Raw genomic sequence first — 14,139 nt, 5'->3', positions numbered from 1 at the left:
CAGGTTGAGATCTAATCTAATTCAAATGTTTAGTTACAGTATAATCCATTCAGGTTACAAACTTGACAGCAGATAAGTAAACCTCATCACACCTAACCAGTGCATGTCCATCTCTCTTGCAGATGTCTTATTTTCAAGGTTATGTGCAGCTTTAGGTCTTTGAAAACATCTTGAAGTCCTTAAATACCCTCTTACAATTGCCCTTAACTAGCTTTACAGATGCCTTATCTTCTAGCAATATTTCCTTATTAGCATTTAACTAAAGACTCCCAGTCACTGTATGTGAAGATATAGCAAGTACTGGCAATCCCACTGAGAATCAACCCCCCTCTTTGCAGCTCTACACAGCTTTTAGCTGCGTTCAGCAAATTATTTTAGTCATCCAGACTCATAAAACAAGAATGGAGCTGCACATATTACAGTATTGAAAACACAGCACCTCTGGATCTATCAGGGTTACCAAATAAGTCTTATAAATCTTGAAGGAGAAGAGAGCGTTTGGGATACAGGAATAGAGAGCAACACTGAGGCCATACAGTTACCTGAGGTTATTTAAATCTAACTGAAGACGAAATTCATTTTTGCAAAGAAATTACTATACATATATACATCCTTAGTGTTTGTTTCAACTGGTGTACTATTTGGTCAGATTATATTTACCAAAACAAAGTAATGAAAAAATAAAATAAAGTAAATAATTGTCTGCAGTGACAGTGCCCCCTTCATTAGTGTCCTCCAGGGAAGGTGAATTTTTGTTTTCTGACAGACAATCTGCATTTGTAATGACTGAGCCACTATTAAGTGTTGCAATGATGAAACCCATCAGTTCACATATATGAACGTCAGTAATGTCTGTATTGTTGTATCGCAGCATTCACCTGTGAGAAGGTGAACACATGAATGAAGTTTGCATGCTTCAGAAGTTGTGTGTTCCTGTAGGGGATGAACACCAAGACAAAATATAACTCTAATGTCCCGCTTTGCTTGTCACAGTAATTGTACACTACAGTTGTACAATTATGTGACTCTACGGTAGAAGAATGGTGAGTGGAGAAAGAAAACAGCATAACGCTTAGAAAACAAGAAGCAGGTGGGTGGGAAATACTGCAGGTAGAACAGGAAAAAGAAGAAAAGAGAGAGAAGTGAGACCAAAAGAAGAAAAGCAAGACTGAGAGATAAACGAGGGATTGCCGAGGGCAGGAAAGTAGAGACAGGGGAGATGCTGTAGAAGTGAGGAATGTTGGGGGAAAAAAGGCCGGACCTCGGCTTCCACAGAGCCTATCATCAAAGCAGTTTCTGTCACAAACACACACATCATCTCACCATCCTGAGAGTCTTTTCATTGTCTACATTCATTCACTCAACAATGTGGGGCCAGACACACTTTAGAAGAGAATGAGTTGAAAGTGTTTGCATGGCTTTCTGTTGCTCATTTTGCTGTGCATTTTTGCTGGCTCCTGCATTTACACTTTGGGCTTTTCCCCACGTGTGAGTGCATGTGAGATGTGTGTGTGTGTGTGTGTGTGTGTGTGTATGTGTACGTCTTTGCCTTCACACGTACTGTAAGTGAGTATTTGTGTCTGTGCCCTTTGCCCCTTGTTCTTGCGTTCTCTCGGGTTTTCAGGCCTGCCGTCATTGTGCTTCTTTTGTCTGCGGCTGCTTTGTTTAACTAGTGGTTGGTCAGTCAAACAGCAGCGGTTAGCTGCTAAACCAGCGCACTGATTTTGTGCCACAACACAGCAGCACAACATGAAGCGAGCTGGAGCTACATAACCACCAGAAGACCCAAACAAAGAAGTGTTGGGAGTACTAATCGTCAGGACAATGAGGGATGAGCTACCACCACTTGAAATAGTAATTCAACAAAATAATCTTAACTCAAGGTCCACTTAATAGGTTTTTTTCAGTCTTCATCAGCAGATGTGTGTGCTCAGCTGTGATCACATGACTTCAGTATGTAATTTAGGTCATGTGATAAACTGGTCATGTATAGGTTGGGAAAATGTAACTCCTGCTTTTGTCTATCTCCACAACAGCTTAGCAAACCCCTGCCACTGATGAAGACTGTGACATGTGGTTAAAAGCCCTGGAGAAAAATCTAGTGAGAGGACCCTGAGTTAAGATTCTTTGGAAGTTGTTTTAACAACACAGATTAAACCCATTTCCGCACCTTCACCTGATGAGTAGCTGTTGCTGAAAGTTGGATGAGTGAGAGGAAGTGATACTGAGTCTGACTCATCACGGTGTCTGTCATTGGCTGGATTATGTATGAGGTCACAGTGAGAGCAGATTAACGTCATGTTTGAAAAGCAGAGTGTAAATCGGGGCCCCTGAAGATACTGTGGGCGGGTGCACAAGTGACTCTGCGCTCTGGCATGAGCAAATCAGCCAGTGTGCGTGTCCATCCATGTGTGGCGTTTTAACACATGCATGTGGGTGTGTGTTTGTGTGTCAATCCGGTTTCAGATGAACCCTTTTAGACCAAAGGAACTTCCAAGAATCCAGGAAGCGTTTTTGGGACTCAGGAACTTCACCTGCGTTTCAAGTGCAGGAGTCTAGTTTCAGGTGTGGCTCCTGGGCCGCAGATCTAGGGTTTGTGGTACTGAACGTTGCGGATTGGTCAGATCATCACTTATAGCAACCATCCAAAAGGGGGAACAGAGTCTGATATTTAGTGAAAGAATGTTTGTGTTATGTCTAAAAATGAGACGTTGTGGCCTAAAAGGTTGGAGACACTGTATGTCCTGGTTCAAAAGAATTTATACATCCACCCAGGACCCGCAGATGTTGCCAGGTACCGAGGCGAACATCATCAGCAGCTTAGTTTTGACAATGAAAAAGTGGTCAGTAAAATCAATAAATAAATATAGCAAGGATAAAACATGACGTCAGCATCATGGGTAAGAGGTGTGTGTAAAAAAAATGATATAATAAGCTTAAGAAAGACCAACATCTCCATCTTTTTTCACTGTTAGTGCTAGACTACCAGTTTTCTCCTCAACATATGCCCCCATATATTTATGAAACGTGCAAGCAGATATGTTTCTTCAGCATTGCAACCACCCATAAGGGACACATTGGGGTACAAAACAAAGTCACCTTGGTCTCATACATCTCGGATGACTTCCATTATCCCCTGTGAATAAATAAAAAGTGTCCTGGACGCTCAGAGGTGATATCGGCTGATCTGACTAAGAGCTGGAGTGTTGGAGTGTAAGTTTACAAAAGCCACTTTTCTTAATGTGATATTTTTAAATAGCATGAAGGCTTTAGTAAACAAGAACTGTAGGTTCATTGGTCATAAATTATCCAGTGTGTCACAGGAAAACACAAAAAAAATTGTTAGCTAATTTTGCTCCATAAAAAATGATTTATTAATTTTTGCTGCTGCATTATGTATATGTATAATGTTTGTATAATTTGATTATTTTCAATATGTATATATAATTCATATAATTTATAGTTATTCTACATTCTTACTGGATGAAATTATTTTGTGTGTGTTGTAGTGGCATATTTTAGGTTCTTTTTTATTATACATTTACGAGAACATCTAGAGTCGAAAAACTGCAAACACCACACACACACACACACACATCTTAAGGCAGTCCTTGAGTATGGCATTCAAAGTGGGTCACATAGCAGAAGAGGGTGGGGGTGGGGTGCAGAGCACTGCTACACCTCACTCTGCCAGTCTCAGGGGACAGTTGAACCAGTTTAGGTGAGTGGGATGCCAGGATTTATTCTGCTCCTTTTGGTTTTCTTGTATGGAGATACTTCACTTTTGGAAAATCATGTCTGCGTTGTGGTCACGTATATATTTATCCCTCTGTTTTATTTTAAACCGGTGCTCTTTTGCTTCCTATTTTCATTCCCTCCTCATGTTGTATGATTCACTGTTCTGATTTCGTGCCTTCCTGTGACGCACTGTGAAATCCTCCTTTTTGAGAAATACCATATTGATTCAAGTTTGTAATGTGTTCTCTGAGTGTACAAAATGCAGCCAATCATTTACCAGGTAATAAGTGACTCAGTTCACCAAAAGAACACCAAATGACCTTCATATCACTGAATTAATCACTTTTCCCTTGTCTGTCCTCCAGGGTGAGACGGTTATATGAAGCCTACAAAAGCCTTTCACTTGAAATCAGATGTCAGCCAGTCAGTGTCATCCTCGCCTCATAAGATGTGTGATGCAGTTAGATTATTGTTGAAAACTGTTTATTTAGTGAGAATATGTCATGAAGTGATGACATAAATGATAGATATATGATTTTACAATAAAGAGAAATAAAAACACCAGAATATGAAACTGTATTCAAAATACCTCAGTATAAAGCAGGTGGTTAGCGTAGCTTAGCTTAAAGACTGGAAAGAGCAAGCCTGGATCTGTTCAAAGGTAACAAAATCCACATTAGATCTTGTTTGTTGAAATGTACAAAAAACAAAGTGTAAAAACAACAATTGGTTGTTTTATGGGGTGTTATGTGTGGTGTGTTTCTCAGCCAGCAGCAGTGACTTCCTGTTGTCACCATGAAGTCACTGCATCCAGCCAATAAATCGTCCTAATGTACAATATGTTTGTTGCTGTTTAAGGTGCCCTGTGGAGTGGAAACAAAGCTTACATCCAGGTGCTTTGCATGTGTCCTTGAGCGCTTCTTCATGTCTTTTTTGAAGTTTAAAGTTTGAAACCTGCATTGTTTACCTCCATGAATCCTCCCTGCCATTGTTGGCACATTACTGTGTTTCTTGACATGCTGCCTGTTTATCAGTGGAATAGTGTGAAACCACTAGCTCTCCTGCATGCTTGTGCATCCTCGTGCACATAAACAAACTAAACGGGGACCCACACATAATAGTGGTCACAAACTAGTTTTTCAAGTATTTCTAGTAAGCTAGCAAGGTGCATAAAACTTACAATTTTTACATTACAAATGGGCTATTAATTAACATGAAGAAGGACATTGCATCCCAAACTTAGCAGAGAGGCTTGACAAATCTAGAAGAGGATAAAATGATGTGTGCTGACCATATTTGTATATATTTGTGAGAAACTGGACATGTTATTTCCATGGCATGTACCAAATGCATTGTGTATGTTGGAGCTCCCTGGAGAATTATAGTTAATAGTAAATATTTTCACTGGCAGGTTTTTCTAATTTTGGGAGTGGAAGTCCTGCCCATGTATTTGACTTTGTTTTGGAAAAAACACACAGCTGGAGGTTTTCTTGGCTTTTCCAGCACTGTTAAAGGCCCGTGCTCACGGCAGGAAAAGTTAGTGTTGTTTCCAATTCATGACAGCAGCACTGGTGGATTCAGTGATTTACTGATGCTGACAGCAATGAGATTAGACATCAATGTTTGCTGATATGAAATAGACTGAACATAGCAGAGCTGCTGGTGTGTTGGAGACTGCATGTGAAATGACAGATGAAGCTCTGTCTGGCACCGGCAGCATCAAGGCCAGTGGCAGTGGGTCAGCAAATGAGCCTGGCAATCAAAAGAAAAGAAGGGGGCTTGTTTGGGACGTAATGAGTTTCAACCCAGCAACCCGCCTATATGTTTTCATACAGAGCTTATTTTGTTCATGTCACACCCTCACATGCAGACATCAAACATTTCCTTCCCTCCTCCACCGATGCCCCACCCTCGTCTCTCTTTACCTGAATTCATCCCTCACGTTTCTGGTTTATTTTGCTAGCGTTAACTGCTATTTACCCTCCTCTCGTGCAGCGGTTAAACTACGTGTTTCTGCTCTGCAAGGTGCGTTTGGGCTGTAATTAGAGGAGCAGGTTTGAGGTAAACAAGACAGAATTTAGGTCAAACATTCTCAATGTTACACTCTGAAAACAGATCCAAAACAAGGCTAGTCTGGGTGGGGTTTTCTTACAATGGAGGTGCTTTCAAGTGACAACGGATGAAGGGCAGCTTTGCACCGCAGGAGAAATTCACTTCAAATTAAATTAAGCATTGTATTTATTTTAATGTGCTTCCCTGACGCGAGGATGAGATGTCAGATGTTTCCCCTGTTAAAGTCCACTACAGCTGCTGTGTTGCACGTGCATGTGCCTTCACGTTAACATTTCTGCAGATTTTTGGCCTAATTATCGTCCAGAGCATCTGTAAACGGCGTCCTCGCAGCTGTCTGCATTTTGTTTGGTCCAACTGAAAGCAAGAACATATAGGTCACTCTGTACTTACATCAGTGTTTACTGCCACGTTCTCTTATCATTCATGTGTACATTTAAAACACAGTGTTTGAACAAATGGAGGACGTCTGGTCTGTGCATTTGACCACCTGTAGATAAATGAATACGTTGTACATTTAGCATAGCCTTGTTTGCATTTCCCCCTCACATTCTTGCGTATAACTTACTGTATTCATTTCAAGGCCATTTTGACAGGAAAGGGTGGTTTTGAAAACTGAAAAAAGATGTCCTTCCTCCTTTCCAAGCAATTTTTTTTCTCACCGCCTGATGGAAAACATGAGTTTGAGGAAAGTTGTAAAGAAGGATTTATACGGAGACAGGAAACGCAAACCAAAGTGCTGAGAGAATTTGACTAAATTTACACCCAGCTACATAAACACGTGACATTGGTTATAAACCTTTTATATAGATATATGTACAGATAAGTCTTTATTCATCAAAAAACAAAATTGGAATAAGATTAAATCATACACAAAAACAAACAGTATGATAATCACTACTTTAAAATCAATAAAGATCATGTGCATTTTTATTTATTTATTTTAACTTTAATTCCATTTAAGGGTGTAAATACCTGTATTCATTACTGTAAGGCAGACTTTAGTTTTTTTTTGTAGTACAAAGTACCAGTACAGATTTCTCAGGTGGAGTTTTTTCATTGATGTTTGATTGCAGAAATGATCACATCTGGATGTCAAAGAGATGTATGGAGAATTGGATGTATTAGTGTGTTGATGTTTTAGGGTTTGAACATTTCATCTCAGCTGAATACAGCGAAAAAAAGTAATATTTTGTTACTGTCCTAGCCCCTCCCTCTACTCTCTCTGTCATTCATGTCCATGTTGTTCTTGGTTTACTGATACTCTTCGTTCCTACAGGAGAACTTTGGTCTTCTCTCTCTCTCTCTCTCACACACACACACACACACACACACACATACACACACACACACACACACACACACACACACACACACATACACACACACACACACACACACACAGACAATGGAGACCCCGGGGATGGGAAAGAGAGAAGCTTGAAATCCAGGTCATGCATTGATGGTGACTTTGAACACACAAGGACATTTGATCTGCAGCCAGGACCTCTGTTTGCTTCCTCACGAGAACTCTCTCTCACACATAAAGAGAGACATAAACACTTTTTGTGGTTTCAGGAGGAGCTTGTGAAGCCAAAACTTGGCAACTGCAGACACAGACACTGACACTGCAGTTCTGAAGTTCTGGGTGGATGGATGCACTGCTGATTGTCAACACGTAACTCTGCCTGGTGATGAAGCTGCATGCATTGTTTAATAATCAGTATCAGTAATAATCAATAATCAGACCAACAAACCAACAAGATCCTTCCCTTCAGTGTAACACACGTGTCAATCCACTCTCCAGACGAGTTCAGACCATCTCTTCTTCTCCCTGTTGGTGGAGTTTGTGTGTCCCTCCCCAAGCAAACCCGTTAATACAGTTGCTAGGCAACCTCTTCTCTCTCTCTCTCTCTCTCTCTCTCTCTCGCTCTCTCTCTCTGGCCTCCTTTCTCTTTGAGCAGACAGCTTGCTCGTCTTGTCAGATGGAGTGAATGATGTAAGTCAGCTGTAACTGATTCAGAAACATGTGCACATCATACCGAGTAAAGCTGAGTCCTCATTCACCACGCTGGCCTTTAGTTTGAAATGTATATTGGTCCCATTTGTTTGCTTTTATTACGATATCTACTGGACAAGGCTACTGTTTGCAAGCCATACATTATGTGGAAAAAGTTGCAGCTTATCATACCGAGCTTAAAAGATCCCGCCAGCAACCGGTTATTTCTCCCCTTTATGCATAGAAATAAAGGCTATAATTTAAGGTGCTTCAGTGGCTGGAGTCTCTTGGAGCGTGCAGAGTTGTGGTGTGGAATTAGGACTGGAATAATTCATTCACTCCAATTATTCTGTCTCATTAAAAATATTGCACCGGGGCTGCAATTTCCAACTTAGAAGCTTCTTTGTGTGTTGTGTTGTAATGTTGATTAACTTTGGGGTCGTTTTGGAGGCTGTAATTTGTGGTGCTGAACATTTGAACCTTCATGAAGGTAGAAATAATAACAGGACTGTTGAATTACACTGCAGTAGTTTAAGATGGTGTACTTACTGAGTGTATATTAATTTGTTTTTTGATCTTCTGATTTCTTTTCGTTGTTTTTTTTAAACGATTCTCCTGTTTGTAATTGGATTGGTCATAGTGTGTATCCTCCTCCATATGTCAAGAGATACAAAATCAAAACAGATCAGAACGCCCACACACAAATAAAAAAAAACACTGAATATAATCCACAACAAATCACAGATATACACAACATAATACAAAAAATAAATACACACAAGGCAGCCGCAGCTTGACGTTTGAGACACAAATAAGCATCAGTTCCTGAATAGTCCAGCAACACTCAGTTCCCCATACAGAGTTTAATCAAAAAGAAAAGAAATAAAAACCTAGCAGTAATAACAATCAAAAATGAAATTGAATGATTAAATCCTACCATGAAGAGGAGAAGAACTATTCTGCTCTATTGTTGCATATTATGCATATTGCACAGATATTCTTCTCTGTGTGTAGACCATAGCTTTTCAATGTAATTTCTTTAGTTTCATTTAAATTGGTCTTAATCTGCTTCTTTACATCTTAGCCTGTGCCTTGTACAGAGCTGTAACATGTGAATTTCCCACAGGGGTCAATTACAGCAGCATCTTCTTTGAAACATTCCTCCAGACTACAAGTGTTTGTGCAGTTTACTTTGTCAACCGCATGGTAGTGACAGAACAGACTTGTCATGATTTCTTTACCCCCGACCCCACAAATGTAATCAATTATCGTCCATTATCGATGACTGAAGCGCGCCCCTGGCCACGCGCTCATCTCCGCCAGGTGCAAAGAGGAGCTGTGTGAAGACACCCAAAATGAGCCACCTAACTTCCTGTGATTACCTTCAGAATAAACGTTTTGACAAACACTTCACATTTACGTTGCTGTGAGAGTTTGGGGAACACGACAAAAAAGAATCTGTCGAATACAAATTCACCAGCTGCGGTTTTGTAAAATAAAACAAAATGTCTTTCCGTGCGCCGACAACGTCCGTCTGATCCACGCTCGTATTTTGAAAGAGAATCGAGCGAGTTTCCGGTCTCACTGTGTCAGAGGTCTCCTAGCTTGATGCAGGGGTGCTGTCGATAGCCTGCAACTCCAGAAGATAACAGGCTAATTTATCCCAGGTATTATAATCGCTCCGGAAGATGGTGGCTAAACAGAGGATCCGCATGGCCAACGAGAAACACAGCAAGAACATCACGCAGAGAGGAAACGTAGCCAAGACGCTGGTGAGCGAGATGCCAGCATGACATTAGCCCAGATAGGTGACGTTCACTCCGGTATGAATACAGCAGCATGATGATGGTGATGGTGGTGGTGATGATGATGCCAGCCGGCCGTTAAGTGTGCCCTGCTTATTACACATATGTCATACAGCAACACCTCTGGGGTGTATTCAGTGCACGTTATGACCACGCTGAGCTGTTTCACTGAAATGTCATTTATTCAGGCTGGATTCACTCTGCTCGATACCGCCCTCCGCAGTGTAACTTCACGTTACTTTGTTTGGAGTACAAGAGTGAGGATAAGTGTTATATATAATGATTATATAGGCTGGAAACCGGTGCTGCAATATGTGTTGAATGCATGCCAAACTGTAGAGTAAGTATGAGGGATTTTAGAAAAGGTACCCAGGTTAATCAATCAATAGATAATCAGTAAGTTGTTCCAATCATTTTTAAAGTAAAAATGCCAAAAGAAATTCTTCGGCATCTCACAGGCGAATATTTAATAGTTTTCTTCCATCAAATATTTGATAGCAAACAAGTCATTTGAAGATGTCAACTTGGGCTCAGGGAAGTTATGATGGTCATTTTCCACCAGTGTTTTGACATTTAATGGAACAAACAATTGATGTCTTATGTCTTAGCTATGAATCATTCAAGTCATTCATCAAGCCAGTTTGCCAAACATTTACTGACTGTAGCTTCTCAGATGTGAGGGTTTCCTGGCTCTGTTTTATATCATTGTAAACTGTAAGTTTTGTACTGCAATTTGAACACACCACCTTTGGCTCTGGGGAAATGTGATGGACATTTTATTGCTATTTTCAGACAAAACAATCTCACCTTTGATTGTATCACACCTTTGTCAGCAGATGGAGTTTGCCCAATTGTTGTGGAATTGTAGACGTTCAGTCTTGAGCTCACCACAAGGTTCATTTAGCAGCTGCTCTCATAGTTTCCAAGGTCAAGAAAGGAAGGCTGAGGAAGATTGTGTGATACGATCAAAAGCTCCAGAGCACGCTCATCCCTTTCTCTCGCAAAAACGACCCAACAATCCCAGTCTGACAATTTATTATCTAACCCTAGTCTTAGCTTTATAATGCTGGTGTGAATGAGACTTAAGGCCAGAATAGAGTTTTGGCCATTTACAAGATTACACTGCAGTATTTCACCACAAATCACCATTTTTCTCACGTGGGTTGTGGAGTACAGTACCCTAACAGCCAAATGGCGCAGCTGCTCAGGCTCTGTTTTCACTCTCAGTAACGGGATAAACACACACCGCTGTTTTTGTCACCACTTGAGCTCATCGCTGTGTCACTGACTGTAACAACCTGCTTCTCCAACGACAAACAAATGTGTAACATGTCCAAACAGATTATATCATCTGGTTCAGCTGATGGCTTCTCCCTAAATCAGTCTAGACTGACGACTCAGGCTGTTCCACTCATCTTTTCCGCATGAGCCACAATTTAAAAAAAACCCTGAAAAAACGCTAACTCAGCACCTTACAGTCTATAATTAGACACTTGGGTTTATTCGGCCCAACCACAAAGTTGTTATTGTGGATATTTTGATGAGCAACATCACCATCTCGTCTAAGATAACCAGTGGTGGCAGGTCTAAGGACAAAGAGGACCAAGCAGAAAAGCTGGAGCAACAACAACGTGGCCAGCGGTGGAAAAGAGGAAACCTCTTTGCTCTGTTTTACTTTTACTCTGCAGCATGTCACATTTCGCTTGTAGCAGTAATGCTAATGTACTATGTATGTGTGTGTGTGTGTGTGTGTGTGTGTGTGTGTGTCTTTTCCTTAGCGGCCACAAGAGGAGAAATATCCTGTGGGTCCCTGGCTGCTTGCCCTCTTTGTATTTGTTGTGTGTGGATCAGGTATGCACAGACGAAAGTGTGTGTTTATGTAATTTTTTTTGCTTTGTTGAGAGTAAGACAATGTAGTTGATATGGTCATCCGTTATACTAATATGGTAGTAAGCTAATGTAGCTAATATGGTGGTCAATGACACTAATATGGCAGTAAAGTAATGTAGCTAATATGGTGGTCGATCCCTAAATCTGGAAAGAACTAAATTGAATTTGAAGATATTAAAAAAAAAACATCAAACAATTTAAATACGATCATAAGAGTTTGTAATAGTGTATTGAACTCTTTGTGGTCCAATCTCGAGTGCAGTACAGTATGCCTTGTATCTGGTTTATTAAACACAATTAGAGTTAATAAGCCTTTTTCACAGCAGACATCTTGGCTTCATAGTAGAAAAAGCACAGGTTTTACTAATAACATTAACAATGGCTCTGCTCTATTCACGTGTCCCAGTAAGCCATGACAGCATGCATGATACCAGGGCCTGAAACTGAAGCAGCTAAAAGGAATTCAGCCATCATTCATTTGATCATTTACACCTGTGCCTTTCCTACTGTGACGTGTAAAAATGTCCTGTTATGTACCATATTATGTCCATTCACAGCCTGAGAATATTTACTGAATGTTCTAGGAGAACGTGGTGGGTTTATTTATGAAACAAACACAGTCTGTTGCTCTCAGCCATATTTCAGATCATCCAGAGCATCCGTATGGGGATGTGATCCAGAAAGAGCCTGCGGACCCCCCCAAGCCCCTCCCCCCCGAGCCTGGCTAAACCCACACCTGCACACCCCCGACCCCTTCCAGAGGCCCAGAGACTGACGCCAAAGCTTTGGATCCAGCAGATCTCAGAGAGAGAAGCTTCCCCCCGACCACCGCCTCCACCAGCCCCTCCTTGGGACATCGCCCTGCCCTCGATCAGCGTTTACAGTGTTGCAGTCTGTGGTACCGACAGCTTTTCTATGGACAGTCTAAAACCACGCCGGCTGGAGAACATGTGTGTCTCATCACTCATTTGACACCTGTGTGTGTGTGTGTGTGTGTGTGTGTGTGTGTGTGTGTGTGTGTGTGTGTGTGTGCGGCCTGTGATTCCTGCTGACAATGTGCCATATCTGTCTGTTTAAGTATTTGTCTGTGTTATGTGAGAAGAATCTTTTTTCAAATAAATGTCAAGTATTTAGGGAGCACAGTTTTACTCCTGCTTTTCTCCCTGTGTTTAACTGCACACACATATTCACAACCTGTTGGGGTTTGGCTGTAGTAGATGAGGGCTCCATCAATTAAAGTAGTAGCTGTACTATAACTGTATGGCAACATTAGCTAAGCCTAAATGGACCATGCTACAACATGACATAAACAATATGTAGCAGCATCAGAGAAACGTGAGACATCAAAGAATCATGTTTTATGCAACATCTGAGGCATGTGTATCACAGTCACTCATGAAGAAGAGCATGTATTATATAGTACAGGAGGTCTCATAGCCGCAATCGTTGATTGTTGTAAATCTTATTCCTAATATACTGTATGTTGAATGGTATGCTTACCCTGTAGACAAATTATTGAAATTCCACCATTAAGTGGTACCAAACTTCCTAGGAAATTATCAGGAATGTAAGCATTTCCAAATGTTTTTGGTTGAACCTTAATTTAATCTAAATGAAAATCAGAAAAGGCCACCCAGTAGCAGCTTCAATCCAAACACCACTTGGCCGTGGCTTTTACCTCTCTACTAACAAGAGGGTTCAACAACATAGTAGGCAGTCATTCAATAACAGAGACTCTACATACCACGCATGTAGGAAGCAGCATGACTCCACGTGACTGGATTCTCATAGAGACAAAGTGCCTGTGAGCACTCAGAGGCTCGGTGCGGTCACACCCGCCAGACTGACGGAGCTCAGCAGCCATGAGGAAGAATAAGAAAGACAGGGTGACCAGGTGGTTATTCTTCCTTAAGCATGTTTATTGAAAGTTGTGAAGTGCAGCTATCAAGTGCAATTGTGGTATGTATGTTACAATATCTCATCCGGTCTTTGCAGAAACATGCACAGAACATGAGCATACAACTCATACACAGAATGAAAAAGAAAATACAGCTTCAGAGTTTGTATTTGTTTTTGTTTTTTTGTTCTTTTAAATGTTGAGTTTTAAGATATTGTTCATCCAGAAGTACTTCACTGTCAAAAGTAAGAAACAAATCATAAAGGTGCAATACTCCAGAAAGAAAAAAAAAAGAGCCAGGTGAAGATGGTTTAACAGTAAGAGTTAATGTTGCAGTAAGGGCTATTGACAATGTCGGCTGTGTGTTGTCAGTTAAATAACCTAAACTCCTGTCGATCCACAGTCTTGAAAATACAGCATTAAAAATAGACGACACAGACCGGGCAAGACCAGCACATTCTTCGCTCAACCCGCTCCAATCTGTGTGGCCAAGATAGCATCTGTTGTTTTTCTCCTTCCCCTCACTATTTTACATGGTACTTACACTATACAGAAATATACATCATCTTCTGCCCATCAAACTGTTAGGAAAAGAGAAAATGCAGCTTAGCCCAATGTCTCAACCCTGTCAAATAAGGTTTGAATTACATGCCACTGCAGGGTTGAGAAAACAGCAATGATGAGCTTTGTCAAGGGCAAAATGAGGAGCTTGAAAGTGAAATACTGAAATAGAATATCAT

The 14,139-nt window shown here is 40.9% G+C and overlaps 1 protein-coding gene across 1 annotated transcript; it reads left to right on the top strand.

The window, feature by feature from the left end:
• Nucleotides 1-9,495: 9,495 nt before the first annotated feature.
• On the top strand, nucleotides 9,496-12,177 carry serp2 (stress-associated endoplasmic reticulum protein family member 2). The gene is made up of 3 exons (XM_070915198.1): nucleotides 9,496-9,579; nucleotides 11,391-11,463; nucleotides 12,137-12,177. The coding sequence occupies exons 1-3, from the start codon at nucleotides 9,496-9,498 to the stop codon at nucleotides 12,175-12,177; spliced, it is 198 nt and encodes a 65-aa protein (XP_070771299.1).
• Nucleotides 12,178-14,139: the final 1,962 nt, after the last annotated feature.

Source organism: Enoplosus armatus, chromosome 11 (genome assembly GCF_043641665.1).
Source record: "Enoplosus armatus isolate fEnoArm2 chromosome 11, fEnoArm2.hap1, whole genome shotgun sequence".
Lineage (NCBI taxonomy): Eukaryota > Metazoa > Chordata > Actinopteri > Centrarchiformes > Enoplosidae > Enoplosus > Enoplosus armatus.
Note: the sequence above shows the minus strand (reverse complement) of the source record. Positions and strands in the feature narration are given on the sequence as shown.